General features: G+C 51.2%; 1 protein-coding gene across 1 annotated transcript in view; it reads left to right on the top strand.

Annotated features, from left to right (window-relative positions):
* Nucleotides 1-146: 146 nt before the first annotated feature.
* Nucleotides 147-22,429, top strand: part of FMNL2 (formin like 2) — a gene marked incomplete at both ends in the record, with an annotated part of 106,528 nt that continues 84,245 nt past the window's right edge. The window contains one exon of the mRNA XM_079539252.1: nt 147-263. Coding sequence (XP_079395378.1) covers nt 147-263 — 117 coding nt within the window. The remainder of the gene's footprint in view (nt 264-22,429) is intronic.

Below are 22,429 nucleotides of genomic sequence, written 5' to 3'. Positions count from 1 at the left end.
GGAGCCGCCGCCGAGCCGGAGCCGGAGCCGGAGCGAGCCCGCCCCGGGGGGAGGGCGAGGGCGGCGAGCCATGACGGGCGGCGGCGCGGCGTGCTAGAGGGCGAGCGCGGGGCGCGCAGCAGCGCGGAGGGGCCGCCGCCGCCGCCATGGGGAACGCGGGGAGCGTGGACTCGCAGCAGACGGAGTTCAGGGCGCACGGCGTGCCCCTCAAGCTGCCCATGCCCGAGCCCGGGGAGCTGGAGGAGCGCTTCGCCGTCGTGCTGGTGAGTGCCGGCCCCATTGTCTGCGGGGCGCGGGGCGGGCGGGCCGGCCGGCGGCCTCCGCGGCGGCGCGAGGGGCTGCGGGGCGGCGTGGAAACGGCTGGAAACGGGAAAAGTTGCGGGCGGGGCCGCCCCGAGACGCGCCGCGGCCGCAGGTGGGCTCGGGTCGGCGGGGCGGAGCGGGCAGCGGCCGCGGGGCTTTGTCTGGCGGCGCCCGGTGCCGCGCCGCTCGCGGGGAGCGCTGCCGGGGGCGGACACCTGCGGGCGGCTTGGGGACTTCGGCTCTCGCCGCCTCTTTCCTTTCACCTGGGGAGCACAAAGGGCTGGGCGGCCGGAACGGCGCTCCTCCGGCCGCTCCCGGGGAAGGGCAGAGCTGCGTCCGGCAGCAGAAGTCGCCGAGTGCGTTCGGGCGCTCGGTAGGTAGTGCCGCTGGGTTGCGGCAATGCGTAACTCCTCGGTGGAACTCTTTGGAGCGATGCGAAACGCAGAAGCGAGGCTGCGAGGAGCCCGGCTCCCCGGGCTGCGGCCCCCGCCGGCATCCCCGCTCTGCTGAGCGCCCCGGTGGGGACCGCGCGGGCGCGTTCGGGATTATTGCCGGTTAGACCCAATTAGATTATCGTGTCTAAGAAAAGAATAAGCCTATTCAGCCGGGAACCCCCACTGGTGAGCCAAATGGCGAGTGAGATGTTATGATTATTAGTGTGCTGGAAAAAGCCTGATCTCATCCTGCTTCGTCGGGGAGAGCGACGGTGGTTGTGCCGCTGGGATGTGTTGGAGGCTCGGGCCATCCTGCTTACCAAAAGGATCTGGCTAGGTCTGTGTGTGCAGAGAAAAGCAGTGGTTTTGAGTTGGGACTGAGTGTCTGGCTTGGTTAAATGTGGAGACGTCATTTGGGGAAGGTTTATGGAGGAGCAGACTCCGAGGCTGTGATTAGTTGGTTTTCTCTGCAGCTCAGAGCACTGTGCTTCTGGTTAAACCCAGCGCTGGGCAAGCTGTAGGAAAGCAGAGATAAATGGGAAAGGAATGGCAGTTGGAGGAAACCATAAATGAGTATGTTCTGCAGCGAGAGTGCCGAGTGTGGAGGCAGGAAGGCTGAAGTTTGCAGGACTACATCTCACCTCAACACTGCTTTGGGAAGTCAGCGTGGCACAGCCATGCCTTGCACACCGCTGACATCCCGAAGGGCTTTGCTGACAGCAGTGATTTTCTTCCTGCTAATGGCACTCCGAAGACCGTGTTTGACTCTAACGGACGTGCAGCTTAGTGATGTTGCAGCTGCGTGCTCCATTTGTGTATAAACAGTGGGGCCATGCAGGAAAGGTTCTTCCCGTGCTGCCTTACCAAAGCACTGGGAAATTTCATTCTTCTGCAAAACCAGCGTGATGATCCGTAACCCTCAGAACCACACACACACCATTAAAAGGGTGCAGAATGGCAATATTCCTACCGTAAATGCTGTGACCTTAGCCATTATCTTACTTGTTCCACGTGGAGCATGCTGCCCTGACCTTCTGAATCCCTCTGTGGTCTGTGCAGCCAGCAGCTCAGCAGCACAGTGCCCGGACGTGGTCTCTGCTAAGCTCTTAGCAGCCATCCTTCGGAGGAAGGTCTCTGGTGAAGAGTTTGCCCACCTCCAGCACACACGGTCATCTCGTTGCCTCCTTGTTGGCCTCACGCTTTGAGGTTTGAGGTGCACACGTTGCAGGAGGTGATGGAGAAGTGCTCCAGGTTGCTGCTTTTTCAGTAAAGCTTCCAAATCTATTGGTGCTGATGTGCTCCTTCGCATGTAATGGTGCTGTTGGCATTACTGAGGATGGGCTGAGCGTGTGTGCAGCACACGGGTGAGGGATGTTAGTGCCAGCTCTGGCTGCCTTGTGCTTCCTGTCCCTGCAGTGAGCGACCGGAGGATTTTCCCTGGGATTGTGTTGCCTGATGAAGTAAACCCACTTCCCTGGATTCCCTGGGGCAATGAGGTTTTACTCTTTTCTGCTTGAGGACCAGGCGTCATCTCCTGCTGTGTTTCAAGAATGCAGTGCATATGATGGGACCCACTTAAAAGAAAAACGTGAAGGATAATCTGAGGGAGATCCAGGTTTCTCTCTGTGAGCTAAGTGTCATTTTTTCCATCCCATCCAACTGACAGGAGTTCTTCCCTTTCGTGAAGAATGAGACAACCCGTTGGTTTCAAGCCTGTGCAACAGGGTAAGGTCCAGTATGGTGGCACTGTGGTTCCAGCCTTCCTCCAGTGCGTTCTCAGGTCCCAACGAGGGGTGCAGGACAGTCCAGCAGCACCAGCACCACCTCCTGGTGTCCGTTCTTGGCACTGTCCCTCTTCATCTGTGTTGGATTTTTCTGGTTTTCTGCTATGGACACGCGGGCAAGTGTGCATAAATCAGTAATTGTAGTAAGCAGCCCTGATATACTGAATAGGAAGGCGTTGTGCAGTGTGTGCACGTAGACTTGATGGCACCGGTACCTGAGAGAGCTTGGGGGTGCAGGAGCCAGCAGCTCCCACAGCAGGGTGGTCTGCCTTGAGCCGGTAGCGGCTTCACGTGTTTGCAAATGACACATGGTTCAGAGGAAGCAGCCAGGACAAAGTTGGCAGGGTGAATTGTTGCCTAATGAGCTGTGATTGACATAATTTGACTGCTGGATTACATATCTGCAGTGAGGTTAACAGGAAATATCCTCTTATCCCTACCAAGCGGTGCTCCACTCTACAAAGGAGGTTTCTGTGCCCGGTGCTGGAGAACAGAGCGATGTGCCTGCAGGGCTGCATGGTGCAGGGGGTTCTGCTCTCCTGCTCCCAGCCCTGCTCCCGGCTCAGGGGATGCTCCTACCTGAGGGCAGCGTGTCAGCTCTGCTGCTGGGAGCTTCTTCGTGCTGGCTCAGGTTCCTTCTGCAGGGAGGTGTGTCTGAGCGTCCTTTTCCAATCCAGGCAAGAGTTTCGTAGTGTCTATTGCTAAAGAATTTGAAAGCTCGGTGTGAAAAGTCCGTAACGTTTCCCAGCTGCTCTCCATTCTTTTCCCTAATCCTCTATCAGCTATATTATGCATTGTGTTATAGTATGGACAGTTTAGCATCTGCAAACCATTAAGGAGTGTGACATTGTTGCAGGAGATGTCTGGGCTTTGGCATTGCTGGGGCGCTGGGTTCTGCGCTGCGGTTCCTCAGCGTGGCAGGGCTCACGTGGGTGTCAGTCACCTGCTCTTGTATCAGGCAAAGTTTGTGCTGGGTTTCTGGGGTTCAGAAAGCGATACTGTGGAGACTGAGGGGTGCTAGGTTAGCCTTAGGAACAGCGTTGGGAAAATAGACTCCTAAAATTTAGGTATTGTAAGGACCTGTTGTGTTTTCTTGCTCAGGCCTCTCTGGCTGATTTCTGCCTCTTTCCTCAGGGTCTCATTTGAGTGATTTGAAAAGTGACGCTTTTTTTGGAAGAAGCAGGCTAATAAATCACATTTCCTAAAACCAGATATTTCTGATGGCTTACATTCACAGGGTGAACTGTCACTTCATGGTAAAACATCTATCAGGCTGGCATGTGAGTAAATGACATTTGTGAGTCTTTCTGCCCAGAAATTGCAGTAGAATATTTGCAGATCTCTGTTTGGGTGGCTGAGACACAAGGGTGGTCAGTGGGTACTCAGCTAACAGCAGGAGATTCGCCTTGCTGAAACTTCAGTGCTGGAACGTGGAAGACTTCAAAAATGGCTAAAATGATGCATATGTATGTATTTTCCAGTGTGCTGTACTTCCACATAAAAATAATCGCCTTAATTTGTCAGGCCTCTGTGACAGAGGTATGAACTCATTCTGTCAGACTGCGTGTGTCACTGCCCTGTGACTGCGGTGTGCTGGGGGCAGTGGTGTGCTGGGGGGTCCTGCAGGGTGCTTGGGGTGCTGGGCATGGAAACCTGCCCCCTGGCTCTGTGCAATTAGCTGATGGTGGGGGAGAGCCTCTCCTGATCCTTTTTATGCCATCACGATGTTGTGTTTCCTTCCAAAAGATGCTTTGGTTCGGGTGCTCCTTGCTGTGACAGGTGCCTCCAGGCAGAGCTGCTCGCTGCCTTGAGCCCAGCCCCAGCTCCATAGAGCAGTGTTCTTCCCAGGCTGCTCAGAAGGTGGGTGAAGGTGTTGTCAGCCAGCAGCTCTGACTGCAGGGGTGTGACTGACGTGCAGCAATTCCTGGTTTTCCCATTACAGTGAAACCGAGCTTTGACATTCACTTTCTGATCGCTTGTTTGGTTTTTGGAGTGTTACTGAATAGGAGATCTAGTGCCAGCTCTTCACGTTTCTCCCAAATACATTCTTAATCAGGATCAGTCAGGATTTCTGCTCATTTCTCAGCATTGCTCCTTCCAACTCTGTAACAGGAAAGTGAAAATGAATCTGTTCTACCTCTCCTTTTCAGAAATAGGAAATCCCCGTGAGTTCCCAGTTTTGCTTTCCCTCTGCTGCTTTGGAGCGATGCCCTGGGAGCAGGGCTGGCCGTGTCCCGTGGGGCACAGTGGTGTCCTCAGCTTGGCTTCTCTTTAAGCTGCTTTTAAGTCAAGTTGCTGAAGGGCTGCTCCTAAACACCATTCCTAAATAGCAGAAGCTGCACATTTAGAAGCATTTAACAAGTGCTAAGTCCTGTGTTCTGCTTGTCTCTTCCCAAAGAGTGGCCTTCCAGTGGGCTGGGTTCTGCTGGGCTGTGTGCGCTGGAGCTGAGCTCTGCCTGCAGCACGTGCAGGAGCTGCACCCTGACCTTGTACGAAGCGCCGAGTGGAGAGCTCTCCACAGCACAATGAAATCAATTATGCAAAACATGCTAATTCAGCAACACTCTCCAGCACCAGTTTATTTTTAAGCATCTGGGCTGTCTCACGCGTTTGAATGAAGCACATTATGATCAGGCTCCAAATGCTTTCTGATGCGGGAGACCATGAAGAAAATAGCGAGAGCAGGGCTTGCGTTTGTCGGTCCCCTCCGGGCTGTGCTGCCAGAGCCGTGTGGTGCCACAGGCAGGGCTGCTGCAGCATTCTGCCTCGTAGCTGTGAGTGCACGTGGCTGAGCAGGCCTGTTGGTGGGCCCGGCACGTGGAGAGGGAGCGTTTGGCACTGCTAAGAAAAATGCAACACCCTGACAGAGGAGTTTTCTCTGGTAGCTGCACAGAAAGCTGCAGAACTGAGAGGCAGAAGTGCACGCTCTCTTTTCCAAGGGAGGGCTTTGAAACGCGCTTCCCAGAAGAGATTGCAAAGTGGTGGCGGTAGCTGGTTGGAAGGTTTCTGCAGCCAGTAGTGTGGAGCTGCATTTCAGACTGAGTTGAATTATTGTTTGTTTTCTTTTTTGTTTGTTTGGAAGAGTCCGTCTGGGAATTTGGTATGGGGAAATAAATGACATCGACTCACTTAATTTGATTTATAATTGTGTTAGAAAAAAATCTGGCGCAAACCTTGAGCACCTCAGAGCTCCTGCATCACCAGAGCTGAAGGCCTCAGCCTGCTAGCCAGGTAAAGCCAACTTGAGCTGATGTTGTTTGGAAAATATGGTTTCCACATAGCATACCCTGCCAATTTCCGTTCTGAAGGATCACTGTGATGAAATGAGGAACGTTTTGGCTCTTGGGCTTCTTGTGATTTCATCAGGTGCAGCTGAAGGGCTGAACTCTTGGTCACACTGCCGTGCCCTGACAGATGTTCTGCCTCAGCCTCGGGCTGCTACAAGGTGTGCTGACCTGTGCTGACTGGGGTAAGATGTAATGCCCGTAAAAGTTGTGTCATGGGAGTGTGGGGATGGGTTTGAGGAACAGTTCCTTCTCCAGAGAGCAGTCAGGCTGTGGCACAGCTGCCAGGGAGTGGGGGGCACCATCCCTGGGGGTGTCCCAGAGCTGTGGGGATGTGGCACTGAGGGATGTGGGGATCAGAGAGGGCTTCTCCAGCCTGAATGGTTCTGTGGTTTCCCTTGCGCTGCTTGTTCTGACCTTGAGCATTCTCTTCCTAGTTTTAAAACTCCAGATGCACAGCATAGTGTGTGGATATGTTTGAAAATGCAAGCATTAATTTGTCCCAGACGCTATCTCTTCCTAAAATAGTCTTTTTGCCTTTCTCAAGTGTTTCATTGCATAACGACTCGGATAATGTATAACTTGATTCTGTGAACTTGCCCGTGCTGTCTTGTAACGAACATACTGTAGAAATTAGAGACATGTTGGTTTTCAATCTACCATGGGATCCCTTGTAACAAAACAAGTGCTTGTCTTCTGTAACTGTGCATCTTTAAACATATATTTGGGGAGGATATTCACAAAGCAGCACAATAGTCATATTGTGTTGGAAATGAATGGTCTTCAGATGAGCGCTGTGCGAGGCGTGGACCTCCAGGGCTGTGCCTTGCAGCTCTTGAGAGCGACTCTGTGTGCCGGGACGTGAGCTGGGAGCGTGCCCGGCCGTGCTGGGGACAGGGGGCACCTCTGAGCGAGCAGGGCTGGCTGGGTGGGGTGGGATTCATCCGATAGCACCAGCGGCATGCAGTCCTGCAGGGACGTGGCATAGCGGTGTGCGGGCAGTGGGTTGGGCGCTGGACCCGATGACCAGTTCCAACCTTGGTGATTCCATCACGGAATGGAATGTATGAGATGGTGCTGTCATACATTGCTGTCCTGCACATGGGTGCGCTGTCAGCACCCTGCACTTCTCTCTGGACGCACGCGGGGAGTCAGGCAGGAGAGAGGTGCGGAGCGTGCCAGGAGTGCAGCCTGCCCTGCTGCTCAGGTAGAAGGAAGGACTGTGAGAGGTGCCCTTCATGCTCCCGTTTCTTCCCAGCAAACGAGTGCTGGTTTCACTTCTGCAGTGTCTTCCTGCTTTTCTTGGAAGTGAACGTAGGAGGATGATCTAGCCTACTGCACGAACTGTGGTAGAGGTGATGAGGGTCAGCACAGCCTGTTCTGTGCCCTGGAGAAAGCTCCCATGTGAGAAGGAGCCTCAGGCCAGAAACTGCTCCCAGTTGGAGGTTGCAGAGACCTATGGGAGGCATTGAAGAGGCTTCGGTCTTTTTAGGGTGTATTTGGGTGTTGTGGGAGATATCTTAAAATACAGAAATTAGTGTTGTTGTTTTCTTCTTCTTTTTTTTAATACACATTATCTGGCCAGAAGTAATTTTACTATAAAAGGACTTGGGGAGAGTATAGATTGTACATCTGTTACTTGTTTGCCTCCAAAATGACTGCACGGTTGAGGCCAAAAGCAAAGAATAGAGGGTTGCACAAACTGGCAGAGTTTCTGGAGGTTTTCAGAAGCCAGTAATTGAAATGAAGAAGCAAAACGTTCGCTGCAGACTTTCTGGTTGCTCACCCATCTGATGCTCTGCGAGCTGCTCTCACAGGAGGCAGAGCTGTGCAGTACCAAGGGTCTTGGAAATGATGGAGCTCATTCAGCGGAGCTGGTGTGCAGCAGTTCTCTGACAGACCTTCCCAATAGCTCTCTGTGTTTGGGTGTGCTTCAGAGGGCTCTACCCAGCCCTGGGAGCCTCACAAGTACAGAAGATCAAATAAATTAACTATCACAAATATTTAACTTAAAGCGTGGCTGAGTAAGAGCTTTGATGTGGTGTATGAGACCCTCTGCATGGCTGCACATGTGTTACATGACTGGAGTGTTTTCCTTCCCTCAGACGGAGAATCGTAGATTGGCTTAGGTTGGAAGGGATCTTAAAAATCATCTAAAATAATAACAAGCCTAACGTTGTAAGTGCAAAGGGTGTAAAGGAGTTCCCTTATCTGGGCTGGTGTGATGCCTGGCCCCAGAATGGAACGTGTGCTAGGGGCCAGGATCCACCTGGAGCAGCATCAGCCTTCTTGGGAGAGGTCGGCCCTGAACAGGTAATGTTCACTGTCACAATTCTTAGGGCTGCCACCCCTACAAAGGGCATTGCCTTGGAGGTTTATCATAGGATGGAATAGGTTGGAAGAGACCTTAAAGACCATAGAACTGCAGAATAGCTGGCTCGGAAGGGACTGCAAGGATCATAGAGGCACGGAATGGTTGGGTTGGATGGAACCACAAAGATCATAGAACCACAGAATGGTTGGGTTGGAAGGGAGTGCAGAGATCATTCATTGCATTTGCATAAGGTGTTGCTTCCAATACTCAAGGTATACAGAATAAAGTCGATGTTGCTTTGTGATAATAATAAGGATATGCTGTGGAGTGAGCATGGAGGAGCTTGGTGCTAACGTTAATCCTTTCATGACAGATAACTCTCAGGAATTGTTGTGATCATCTGAAAATTCAGCTCCTTGAAGTAGCCCAGGAGTTGTCACATCTCCTGCTGCTCCTATTCCAGTGCCTTGTCAAGTGGCAGTGTGTCTCTGAAATCACTGTTCTGCTCCATTTCAGAGCTCCAAATGCAATTCCCTGTTCTCTTATTGGTGACAAAATGAACATCTAAATGTGGTAAATGTACAGTGTTCTTTTTGGTAAATAAAACAAGAGCTTTTGTTGACGGCAGTTTTCACCTGTGAATCTCTTGCAAGCCTTGGTGAGCTGCAGCAGGAAGACAAGGAGTGGGTTATTGTGGTTATCCTTTGAAAAGGACTCTTGGATTGCTGTGACACCCCCAAAAAATGGAGCAGCAGAAGGGAATGACTGTCTCCCAACTTGCTGTAACCACCAGAGAAGGAGAGCGGCCAAGCTGCAGCCCCCGGGACATGTGTTTGACACATTGGGAAGCCTGCTGTGCCTGCAGCTCGCGTGGCAACGTGGGGCCTGGCAGCTGGCATTTGGCTCTTTGAAGTCACCTTTGCAGATCCATATGAGCTTTCCTTTCAAGTCTTTCATTTGTCTCGCTCCGTTACACAGAAGTTGAAGAGCAGCATTTGAGTTTATTTTCTGGCATTTTAAGGCATCTTTTCTCTTTGATGTATTTAAAAATCTCATGTTGTCATCTCCTCTGGTCTTGTTTGCTTTTCACCTTCTGTTCCTGTTCTTTGTTTTCTGTTGTATCCGGAGGTGAAATGTTATTTTTTGTCCCTCTGTGTGTATGCATGTGTGCTGAACCATGTTTTTCTGATGACCTCAGGCATATGTTGCATTTTTTGGACCCGTGAGTCCAAATGAAGGTGGGAGAGGCTCCACTGACCTGCACAGAACTGTCTGCTGCTGTGGTTTCTCTTCGGGAAGCAAAGGCAGCAGCAGAGCTGTGTTGGGTCCCATTGGGGAAGGGGTTATGGAGGGCGGTCGTGAGGGTCTGAGCAATCATCTCAGCTTGGGAATTGGTTCTGTGTTTTCTGTCCAGAGAAGAACAACTGATTTCTTTTTTAGTGCAGATGCATCGGAGCAGATGAATGATGTGCACAAAGCGCTAGGGGAAAATGCTTTTCTTTGTAATTGGAAAATATCCTTTTATATGACAAATCCTGGGCATTAGAGTAAGCGTTCAGGGCTTTTTTTCCACGTGCATGTTTTGTGTGCTGGTTGCATTCAGGATGAGATTCAGCTGGCTTGGATCAAACAGCAGGAGAGAGGGAGAAGTTTAGTATGCGGAGTTGTTAACTTTGTGTTAATTAAAATGAAAGATCAGCACACGTCAAGTTGCATGCTGAGGTACCTGCCTGCTGGCCTTCCCTTCCACGTGAGGGTAGTGGTGCTCCCGGCAGTGCTGGTACCTCACTGCAGGACAGCAGAAATACACCCAGAAATGAAGCTGTGCAAGACTTGATGTCAGCTGGGTCCTTCCCAGCAGTGCAGTCCTGGCTCGGTGGCTGCGATGTGGGTGGACTTGCTGCTGCAGAGCGGGGCAGCAGGAGCAGCTCACAGCTCTCATGTGCAGACACTGCTCCTGCAGCCCCAGGGATGCAGAGGTCGCGGGGTGGCAGCTGTATTTTCAGTTAGGTGAGGATTTCGGATGCCCACAGACCTCTGGGAGGCACAGATGGACTGAAGGCAAAGTTCCTCTCACACTGGGCTCAGAGAGGCAAGATACACCTGTGATGGAGAAGGGCTTTTGGTAAAGCTTACGGCTCTGTTTGTTTGCTAACATTTATTTCTGATAAGAAATCTCTGCTAAAGGCAAATCATCCCCTGTTTAGTGTGTGATGTGAGAACTATCCCGATGCACTTGGGCAGCGATCAGTGAAGCGCTACAGCAGGTTGCTGCTGGGTGCTCCAGCTCCGAGCACCACAGAAAGTCCCGGTGCGGATTTACTTTGTTTTCAGAAGCGGTCAGTTTCAGAATGACGTGCTGGGAAAACTCCCCTCCCCAGGGCTGTATGCTGGTGTCTCACAAGGAGCCCTCTGCAGGCTGTGCTGAGCCGCACGGAGCGCTCACTGTTTATTGCAGCAAGAGCTCTTCTCACCCAGATACCGGTGCAGAGCAGGGAACCTTCTGCTGAGCTGCAAAGCAGCGTAGCCAGAACACCGATGGAGGCCTTGCATATGGTTGTGCTCGTCCTGTTTAGTGTGTGGTGTGAGCTTGTGCAGCATGGACAAGCCTTGCATAAGCTGTGTGGTTCTCAGCGATCCCTGTGTTTGGCTGCAAGGTGCTGCTGCTTGCTCGAGATGCCAGGAGCTTCCAATTTTGGGTTTGACACATTGCCTTTCTTTACAGAAGCGGGGGTGGGAGCTGGGTGCTGCTCAGCATCACATAGCTGCAGCACTGAGGGCTTTGGGCAGTATAGCACAGAGCAGCTCGGGAGGCTGATGGCTCTCCCTGGCCAGGCTCCATCCTTGGATGTGTCTGTGCAGGTCCCTGTGCAGCTGGCAGCAAACTTTGGTTCTTTGCAGGTGCTGTGTTTGCATGGCTCTCACTGCTGTAGAACCATAGAGTGGTTTGAGTTGGAAGGGAGCTTTTAAGGCCATCTGGTGTAGGGGCACCTGCAGCTCCATCAGGTGCTCAGAGCCTGGTCCAGCCTGACCCTGAGTGTCTCTGGGCACAGGTCACCACTGCTGCTTTGGGAAACCTGTTCTAGTGCCTTGCAGTCCCTATTGTAAAGAATGTTTTTCCTTAAAACCAGTCTAAATCTAATCTCTTTTAGTTTGAAACCATTTCTCCTTGTCCTATCACAGCAGACCCTGCTAAAAAGTCTTCCCATCCTTCTTACAGACTCTTTAGATACAGAAAGGCTGCTCTCAGGTCTCCCCAAAGACTTCTCCAGGCTGCACAGCTCCAGCTCTCAGCCTGTGCTTGTAGGGAGGTGCTCCTTCCGTTGGATCATCGTAGTGGTCTCCTCTGGATGCTCTCCAGCAGGTTCACATCTTTCCTATCCTGAAGAGTCCACACCTGGACGCAGTGCCCCTGGTGAGGCCTCACCAGCACAGAGCAGAGGGGCAGAACCAGCTCCCTGTGCTGCTGGCCGTGCTGCTGGTGATGCATCCCAGGGTACAGTTGGCTTTCTGCATGGCTGTGCAACTGCCAGCACAGCGCGGGGACTTCCAGCGGAGATCTTCTGACCTTTGTGTCTGCTGCTCCTGCAGGAGCTGTGCTACGTGGCATCCTGCGGGCGCTGAGCAGCACACTGTGCCAGCCCTCAGGAGCAGGCATTATTCAGCGGTTGCAGGCGTTACTTACTGTCTGGGTGGGACCTCTGAGTGCATTTTAGTACTTCTGCGAGCGCTGGCCTACACAGGCTAGGTTTTGAGGCGCTGAGCCTTTTTTGTGGATCTGTGCAGTGCTGTGGTCTCGCTTGGCAGGGAGGAGCCATGCTGCAGGCTGACTCACCTCGTGTGCCCGTTAGAAAAGCCAAGGGTGCCCGGCTGCACTGCAGGCACAGCTCTGCCGTGGGCAGGCATTGTCGGCTCAGCTTAGGAGCTGCCTGCGCTCTCTGTCCCTGGTTATCTTACAGGCATTTCTGACTTTGTGGGAGGGAATGTGGCTGGAGAAACATCAACATGCTGTGAGCGAGCGCTGCTTGGAGTTTTTGTGTTAGTGGGAGGCTGAACTGTGGTGTTTCTGTCTGGTGGATGGTGATGGTGGGAAGCTGGGGGCAGGGCCTGCCTGCCGTGCTGCTGTTTGACAGCACTTAGTGCGGCATCCTTCTGATGGGCAAAGCTGGAGGTGGGAATGCCTCAGCTCAGTGAGCGGCATCCTTGCTGGCGCGTTACCCCCTGACACACTGAGCCGTGCATGCTGTGCCACCAGGGCCCTGCAGACACCACCTAGTGCACCATGGGCTGCCCTGTGCCCATCTCACCCTGCCTGTGCTCCTTGCTGCTGTCATTCTGTCCTTTGCAGCACAGCTGTGTTGCTGTGATGGCACTCAGTGTTGTACAGGTGCCTTGATGCGCTCAGGAGGGCTTTTTTGTTTTTTGTTTTAATTACTTGTAGGCTGTGTGTGCCACTGCTCCGTGTGTAAACAAGATCAGCTGAAACAAATGTTATTCCCCTGCTCTGATGGCTTTTGTTGGGTGAAATGTGAGGCTTGCTTGTAACATCTGGTGGTTATTGCCTTGAATTGGAATGCTGCTGATGTTTCTGAAAGATGCTTTTCATTACGTTCACAGGGCCTGGTTTCAGTGACTTTAAAGGCTCTCCCACTCCAAGAGCAATACAAAGGCATCTTGGGGGTACAAGAGCTGGGCTTGGACTTGGTTTAGAGTTGTGCTCTCTGGTCGTGCCTGGGGCTACGCCTCAACTTGTGAGAAGTCTTTGTGCCAAGGCTGGTGAGGGCGGTTGGTGGTGATGTGTCTGTAGGTGCAAACCTCAATCTGTTGTCCTCATCTGGCACACCTAGGAGGAGCTCCTGGACCCCAGAGGTGACCTCTGCTCCTCCTCCTGGGTCAGCAGCTCGGGCTCCTATCACAGTGTGGTAGTGCTTGGGATTAGGGAGTGGGCAAATGGTTTTCCTTCACTTGTTTGGGTACATAAGATGAAATTATTACCCACAGTTCTTCCAAAGAACTCTGCTGAGGCAGCTGAGGGCAGAATTTGCTCTGTGTTTTGTTAGTTTTAATGTACGACACACTGTATTCTTAAATTGGAGAGAACTCATCCTAGAAATGCACACAGTCGGTGCTTCAAAGTACACCAAAGCTCTGCATTTTCTACATAAAGTATATATAAACACAAGTGAAGTTCAGACAGCTGAACTAGCACCCAGCCCTCCTTCTCACAGATGACAAGCTGCTGCACGGTGCAGCTCCAGGCAGATGGCCCCCCACACCACAACAGGAGGGACAGAATGTCAATTAGTGCTGTTAGCCTAGCAATAATGACTTTCAGATCATTGCAGATAGCAATCTAATTGAAAATGTAGGAGCATAACCAACTCCTTGCTGTTTAGGATATTATCTTCTTATAGCACATAGTGATTTCTGAATACAGCATGTTCTGTATGAACAACTGTGAAATGAGAAGGTCGTTGATTCTATGAAAAAGCATAGCCATACTAATGATGCTCCAAGAGCAGACCTCTCTGGATGGCATTTTACAGTTGGATTATTTACTTCTATCTTTTTGTTACGTGCTCAAGCCTTCAGATGCAGGAGAATGTAGTGCTTCCATTTGAATGTCTCTTTCAAAGATGGCCCAGAGTTGCAGTAGCTCCACACTGCGTCTCCCAGTGCTGAGAAACTCCCTTCACCCGCTAAGCTTTCAGCCCGCTCTGCCTGAGCTGGCAGCCCCATGCTTCCTTTCTGGAGCCTGCTGGTATCGTAATGCAAAGAGTGAGCAAGCCCAGAGCTCAAGTTCTCTCCCTTTCTTTCTATATAAGTCATGTCACTGAGAACTGCTGGGCTGGTGTCTGCTGGTAGAGGGTTTGCAGTGGTGGATGGGGACAGTGGTCTGCTGCCCCGGCACACTGATGGCAGTGGATGCAGCTGTGCAGCTGCAGTCTGTGGGTACAGCTGCCAGGCTGGATGTCTCCTCTGGGTCACCCATTAGAAATCACACCTGAGGGTTAGGGGTGCTCTCAGCCCCAGCCACAATCACAGAATCGTTAAGGTTGGAAAAGACCTCTAAGTCCGCCATCCCCAGCCTATGGGCTGTTAATATACAGATTTCTGGTTAATGCATTTCTTTGGATAGGAGTTTTAGCTTCAATATCACAGTTTCCAGCCATCACGGTGAAGTGCAGCTGCTGCAGTGCAGGTCTCAGTGCCAGCTGGGTGGTAACCTGGGCTTGGCTGGAGCTGCATTGTTTGCAGGTGTGACTATGAACCCTATCCACCAAACTTCTTATGTCAAATCCTGAAAAGCTGTCCTTCTAAGTGCCAAGTAATTTTTATTAATTTATGTGTTGAGAAGCCACTAAAACCTCAAATGAGACTTAATAAACTGTTACCACTATTTATGTGTAAGATGAATTGAATAATAGAAAAAACACACAGCTTTGTTCATGTATTCCCTTTCTTCTTAGTATCCTGAAAATGAGTTAGAAGGGTCGAGTGTAACAGAAGCAACACTTGGAGCAGAACGATGTATGCTAATTGGCAGCTAATGGATTAGCAGCCTTTGAAACAGGCCAAAAGCAGGCAGTCTCACATTCCCTTAAGTCACTTAATAATCACTTCGGGGAGAAGTCCTAATGAGAAAGGAAGCCCTGTCCCGTTGGGCCGAGCAGCAGAGGCTGTGAGCAGCCCAGGGTGCTTTGGTGGCCATGGCTGAGTGCAGGTGGGTGCTGCCCCAGCAGCATTGCTTCTGAGCACAGCTCGGGATGCTTTCTGTCTGAAGGTGTGTGATGTGAATGCTGACTGCCAGCTCTGCAGTGAGCGTGTTGTGTTTGAACTTAGAGTGGAAGAGCTAGAAATGCACCAAAGTTTGTTTTTGTGAAGGACAGATCACTGGGAATAATGGTGAATACTAAATGGGATGTGTCCCTCTTCAACGTTGGTGCTTTGGGGAGAGTCCTGTAATGTGTTTGCTGAGGAAACTGAATGAGCAGGATGGAACCCAGTGGGGCTTTGGGCTGGGACTTTCCAGGTCGAGGTGAGCCATCAGCCGAGCTGTGTCCCAGTGCTCCAACTGTGCTGGGCAGCTGGAACCCACCTCCAGCATGGCTTGGAGAGAGGCTGCCAGCAGTCAGTCCTGGGGAGCTGGGCGCCGTGCTGCCCTGCTGTGCCTTCAGGGAAATGAGTTGGTCCCTCAGCCTGGGGCCGTGGGGATGCTGGGCAGTACTGCTGTGCGTGGAGGGCAGGGCAGGGGCTCTCTCAGCAAAGCTGTTAGATTATGCAGCGCGTTTCTACACAAAACTTTGCAGTGCTGGTTACTGTCACCAGTACGGGTGTGCAGCACTGGGATAACTCTTTCTTCCTCCTAAGCTACTTCTCAGGATACACTAACAGTCTGTTAAAGCAACATCAATTACTTCCAAGCAGTAAATACCTTGTGAATACATTGAGCTCCTATGAATTATTAAATACCCATCATGTTCCTCACTTGCAGCAACAGCTTTATCGGCTTGTTTTCACGTTTGAGAAGACAAGGAAGAGGTTTGCTATTGTCTGTTCCTTTTGTTGAATTTCTCAGCTGTATTTGTCTTGGATGCCCCCTTTTTTCTTTCCTTCCTTCAGTGACTGTGAAAGGCTCTCTTTCTTCCTCCTTAAGGGGAAGTCCGTCCCTGCCTCGTCTCTGCTCTGCCAGAAGGATGCGGACTGGGTTGATGTAAGCATTAAGATGAGTAGGGCTCCTGCACAGTAAGTGCTGGGATGCCATGTGCCACCTCTGGCTCTGTCAGCTGCTGCCTGGTGATGCAGTAACTTCAGTGTGTGCCCCATCTAGTCCCTGTGTTCTGCATCCCCGCAGTTACACGCGGGGAGCTTTGCTCTAACCTTAATCTGAGGGCTGCAAGGGGTGTAACTGACCAACATTTGGTCTCCCTGATCTCAGGTAGCAGTGTGATGTCTGAAAACTCCCTTTAATTTGGGAATTCCCTTTCCATTCCCGATTGACTGCCTGCCTTCCTCTCCCCTTGGGCCCTCTTCTACATCCTCACTGTAGGTCCAGCACTGTCTGATCTCTCTGCAGAACACTGTGCAGACCTACAGGCAGGCTCCTCGCATAGCTTGCACACAACGAGGAGAGTTTTGCAGGAGTTGCCACAGTTCCCCCGCTGGGATGTGCAGTTGCAGCCATTCTGCCCGCAGGTTGGTGTTGCACAGCAGGTCTGGCCGTGGTATCGGGGCACATCACCCCGAGCTGCCTGCTCCGCAGAGCACAGCATCACTTCTCCATTCACAGAAATGGTTGGTGCATGGCTCTGGGGCTGAGCTCACTGCAGAGGGGTGCTGGTGAGCTGCAGCGGGGCTGGCAGTGCGTTCAGTGAGCAGGGAACTACGCAGGGAGGCAGAGTGTTCTGAGCTGCAGCTTTCTGCTGGCAGGAGCTGGGCTGGTGATCGCTGCCCTTCTGCCAAGAGACCTGGTTGGGAACCAACCTAAACACGGCGCAACGTAAAGAAGCGTGCCTCTGGCTCACACGTGTTTAGAATGAATCATGCTGCTTGTCTTTCCTTCTCAGCTGGGGTTAACTCCTGGACTATGGAAAATAAAAATGGTCTTTTTATTGCTTTGGAGGCTGCGTTGTTGAGCTGGTGCCACGGATGCTTGGTGATGAATACTGTAGCACCAAACAGCTGTCTTTGAGAGCGATACAATTGTGAGGCAATATGCAGTTTACTCATCCAGCTCCAGGATGTGATTGAATCACAAATAGATACATGGAGTTTTGTGTTTTCTCTGTGTTTTCTGAGCAGGGATTCTCTTCCAGTGATTTCTAAAAGACCAGAACGTAAAGAAACAAGCAGTAGTTCAGCCAAGCAGTGCAACACACCCAGCTGTGCTCATCCCTGCCACATTTCTTGCAGTGAATCTCCACGCGTTTCTTTGAAGGCAGCAGCATTAATGACGTAGTGAGAACTCAAAAGCAGCAATAATAATCTTTCTGGTCACTAATTTTGGACATGGATCGGAAAAGCCGGGATGTTCCTTGGCTCCATCAGCCCAGTGCTGGCTTCTGACAACACCTGGCCTTTCCGGTAGGGGTGCTTCAGTGATGGAGGAATATATGCATAAGTATAAGCATACATAATTAAGAGTTGATTGACTCCTATTATAGCATGGTGGAGGCTCCTCTCTTTGATAAATGGTTGGCTGTGGTTTTTGGCAGTCGTTGGCTAAGCTTGGCTGTAGAGCACAGGAGTGGCACAACCTGGTTCCTGAGAGCAGTTGTTAGGGAGGGTGGGAAACGAGTGGTTAAGGGCAGCTCAAGGCAGATTGGTGACTGAAGGTGGAATGGATGCAGTGACCAGAGAAGGCATTATTTCAGCAGTATAAAAGTTACCTATTTTGGCCCATCTGTAGGAGCTCCCTGGTGACGGAGCTGATGGAGTGGAGCGCTGCAAAAGAGGATTCACTGAAAGGTGCTTATTGTTGGGCATGGAAAATGTTAATCAGGAAAATGGGGCATTCTCCTAAAGTAAATTAATGTAATTGCTGTTCAGATTTTCTGCACAACGAGGGAATAATCAAAGTAATTTTACTGAAGTAGGGTGCAGCGTGGAGAGACACCTCTTTGTGGCAGGCAGTGAATCGGAGAGAGTGAGCACGGAGGACCCCAGCTCAGTAGTCCTGTAGCCCGGTGCTCATTGTGCTCTGCCATTAGACTTTGGGTCAGACACTTCAGCCTAATTAGGCCTTGTTTCTCAACCGGCCATCTGTTCGCTGAGTCCTGCCCCGGCTGCCCTGCGGCCCTGCCAGGCTCTGGGCTGCCTTGTCAAGTGAGACAGACCCGGCTGTGAGCCTACCGGACCTGTGAGGAGCCTGCACTGCAGCAGTGCTTTTGGATGGACTTAATAAATGAGTCTATCTGGACAAGAAAAGGCCCAAAAGACACACATGACAGCAAGTTAACAAACCGCTAGGGAAGACAATGGCCTTTTGCTCAGCCTCAGACTGCGCGTCTCTCTGGCTCCGTTTCTTTTTGTCAAATGCCAAGGTTCTTTTCTCTCCTTTTCCTTCCCATTTAAACTCCTTTTCTGCCCCAGATCTTCACTTGACTCCCAAGGCAAGGCTTTTACCGTGCCCGCTGCAATGTTGTTTGCAGGCGGTGCATGCGCTGCCGATTAGTCCAGCTGATCAGCTTTCCCGGAGCACAGTGGGAAATCTCTTTGCTGTTATTGCTTAACAAAGAGCAGTGAGCACACGGCAGGTTTCCCCTTGCTGATCTGTGCTCATGGCAGCCCTCAGAGCCTGTGCTGCTGGGTGGGCAGCCCCAGCTTACTGCACCTTCTGCAGGCACCCTGCGTGAGTGCGTCTCGGGAATCGTCCGTCCAGCAGCAGCCTTAGGTCTGTGGATGCCTGCAATCTTCTGGCCTCAGGAACTCAAAATGTGTTTAATAATGATGAGGTTTTTTTCCCTTTGCTGTTTTGGTGCTGTACGGAGGGAGCTGCATGGCTGAGTTTTGCTGGGAGCCCTTGCCTGGCTTACAGGATGGAAAGCAGCACACGACTTGAACAGTCGTAGTACAGTAATTTCTTTTTTTCCTCACAGCTTTTCCTTTTCTTTCCTAATCGTTGCAGACAGGAGAGAAAAAGTAACTGAGTAGCAGAAAGACTGCAGGTCATTAGGCACAGAGGCAGTAATAGCTGGTTTTGCCTCTTCTAAAACACAGCAGAGAGGAGATACAGAGATCTGACAAGCAAACAAAACCCTGAACAGAGCTTTTCTGACACTGGATTAGAAGAGGTGTCTGTACGTTGTGTCTGTTTTATAGAATCCTTGTTCACTTGAGACAAACACAGGAGCACGGCGTGAAGTGATATCTTGAGCCCGGAGCAGAGCACGTCCCTCTGCCCAGCTCTGTGCCACGTGCTGCTGCTGGCTCTTCACTGCCTCGTTCCTCACAGGCTGCCTTCCCTATGGCTCTGCAGGTGGGCACCAGCTCGAGCAGCCGCCTGGCCTTACCTTGGGGCCAGCTCTGTAATCACCTGCCGTCTCTGCAGGCAAAGGCCTGGAGGTCCTGGTTCAGGGAAAGGGAAGGGCTGTGTTGCAATGGTGGGGTGTAAGCGAGGCTCCTCAGCATTGCAGAAGAATGAGTTGTTTCCCAGTTTCCCGGGCAGCTCAGTTTGTAGGTAATAAAGACCCTTATCCCAAACGAGTTGTGTCCTAAAGTAATTTAGTTCTGTCACGTCGGACTGTTGGTGACTTTACTGTTTGGTAGTGCTGAGAGGTCAGGGTGAAGGAGAGGCATTCCCCACTTCTGTTAAGCACACATGAGCCCGCTCTGGGTGATCCTTGGTGAACATTTTTGTGGCCAGGTTGGATGGGGCCCTGGGCAGCCTGGGTTGGTATTAAATGTGGAGGTTGGTGGCCCTGCATGTGGCGGGGGGGTTGGAGCTTCTTGAGGAGATCCTTGAGGTCCCTCCCAACCCAACCATTCTATGATTCTGTGGTGACATCAGTGATATTTGGATCAATTTTGTTGCATTTTCTTGGTGACACATAATAACACATAATGTAACACTGTGCAGGTGATCCATACCTGCTGATTCTTGCGGCTTTTCCTTTTTTTTCCTCTGTGTCTTAGCAGTGCTTGGAGGTTAGACTCGTATCCCAGGCTTTTTCAATGTGCTCACCCATTCTTTAGGAAATGATGGATCGTGCCATAATGAAAGCCCATTTTTCCCTTCATAACATCACGCTGTACCTTGTAACTGCAGAACTATACAAGAAGCAGCGTAGGGACATGTACCAAAGGTTTTATTTCCTGACCGTTGTACCAAAGTTACATTTGTGCATATACAGTTGGTGATTTATTTTCAGGAAGGATGCAAGTTTTGTCCCTCTGGTGGCATCTCCTGAGTAATCAGTTTCATCCTTTGTATTTCCTGTGTTTTCCTTTCTAGCAGAATGCAGCCTCCTTAGAAGAGCTCAATTTACATTTAATTCACATTGGGCTCTGTATATATCCGTGGTCAAATTCTGTTTCCAGTTAACTTATAGACAACTTCATTGACGTCAGGAGAGGCAGCGCACGGAGCAGTGCGGCTCTCCGTGGTTGTGCACATTTATTGCTTTCCTTTTGGCTCACGGAGAGATCTCTGGTGTCTGTCATTACAAAGAACAGATGCCCCTCATTTCAGACCCAAATTTATTCCTATCCCACACAGATCTGGTTAGTGTTCCTGCCCTGTTATTGTTGCACGCTGCGCAAATGCATGTGAAGTGGGAGGTCGTGAAGCCAGGCATACGAACGATGATAGATGTTTAAGTTTTGCAGTCTCCCAGCATCAACAGTTTCTCACTCTGCTCTTTCCACATTCTTAATTTGGCATCGTTACAGCCAGGAGAAAGCTGAAGCAGGCTGGGGGTTGTGTTTCTGTGTGTGTGCAGGGTGAGGCGGGCTGTGGGTGCCCTGCTCGTGCCCTGCCCGCTGGCTGGCTGGAGGAGCACGGGCTGGCTTCTGCTCCCTGGCTGCGGCTGGGTTTGTGCATGTGAGTGAATCAGGAATCGCACCTTTCAGCTTGGATGCTTTCCTGCGTCTTTGATGTCTTGTTTGTGAAGCAGAGTGAGCTGCAGGCACTGCCCTGGTGCCCTGTGGGTGCTGCATGCGTGACAGGCAGCGGTGAGCCCTGCTTGTGGTGCTGGAGGCGTGCTGGCAGATGGGCAGGTTCTTAAACCTGCTGACGGCCCAGTGTGCATATTTTCATAACGCTTTGGGTTGGAGTTGTAGTATTCCTGGAGAAGAGCAGGGTGGGATCTGCACCTCTCTGCTTTTGCCTGTTGAGGGGAAGATGAAGCAGCAGCAGCTCTGTGGAGGCTGGGAGATGAGGGTGAGGCCAGGTGAGGGCTGTGCGGGCGCCTGCTGGCTGGACCAGCTGGTGGGGCAGCCCCCAGGCATGGCCGAGGAGCTCACGGCAGGCGGGCTCTGGCTCTGGCTCCTTCCCCTCTCCTCTCTGTTACAGGGGTGATTTATAGATGCCAATACAAAAGCTCCCTGTTGAAGGCTCATTGAGTTTAATGAAGTCAGTTTGCTGTGCTTGGAAATGAAATAAAAACCCCAGCAAGTCAGTAACCTTGAAATAAAGGAAGAGGGTGATTAAAATGCTTTATCCTGAAATGGCTGGGATTCTGAGCCATTTACTGCCAGGCTTGCCAATTAAACAGATTCCTAACTAAAAATTAAGGAGATTGTATTAAAAGTAAATATATGCTGATACCAGAGGAGGAACATCTCCTGTGACTCAGTGCTCCAGAACCGCACTGCAGACATATCCCTGCTTCCAAGTCAGATCACATGTCTGAACATATACTTTTTGCATTTTTGTGCTGGGATAATTGTAAATACCTGCCTCTGTTCACGGAAAGGCGTTTCACGGGAGCTTCTTCCTTCTGTGAAATTACAGCTTCAGTGCTGGACTTGCTGAAACACATTCTTGCCCTCAAAGCTGCTGCTTTTTTCCCCCCTATTCCAGCCTGAGCTGCTGGGGGGGCAACCACCCTATGGAAGGGGTAGGGCTGGGGGCTGTAAGTCTCCTTCCAATCCAACCATTCTGTGGTTCTGTGATCTTTGAGGTCCCTTTGAACCCAGCCATTCTATGCCTCTATCATCGTTGAGGTCCCTTCCAAGGCAAGCTATTCTGTGTTCTTTGAAATCCTCATCTGCAAAGGTAAAATAAGCTTAGCCTTCCCTGCTTCACCTCAAACTCACAAAACGTCACATCCCCATCTCAGTAAAAAACATTTGGGTGAAAAGCGAAATGGGAGTGCAAAATCTCACTGCTGCCGTGTCACAGCTGTGCTCAGCAGGCACCTGGGCTCCTCTTGGCCTCTCCGTGAGTCAGGGCTGCTGCAGGGATTGCTGGTGCTGCCTTAATTTAAGCCACATTAAAACACGTCCCAGTTGGGGCTGTTGTTGAGTAGAGGCAGAGAATCATTCCTTGGGTTTGGCTAAGGTTGAGCTTCTTGCAAGAAGTAGGAAAACGCAGCATAAGGTGAAGAAATGTAAATGGCTGGGAGTTGGAGTGAGCTGAAAACAGCTTTGTGAATTCTTTTGTTTCTCTGAATGATTCGGTGTTGCTCAATTTGGGGTATTTTTAGATGCAAACAGCTCCGCTGTATTGCTGAGGAGATGAGGTTCTCATGCTTTGATGTGGCTGCGGTACAGGCTCTCCTGTTTCACTCCGAGGTGTTTGGCTTTCTAGGAGCAAGGTGGAAGAAGGAAAGCAAGCCTGGTTTTCTTCAGCGCCTTACGAGAGAGGAG

This window comes from Tetrao urogallus (genome assembly GCF_951394365.1).
Source record: "Tetrao urogallus genome assembly, chromosome: 8".
Lineage (NCBI taxonomy): Eukaryota > Metazoa > Chordata > Aves > Galliformes > Phasianidae > Tetrao > Tetrao urogallus.
This window is presented reverse-complemented; position numbering and strand designations above follow the sequence as displayed.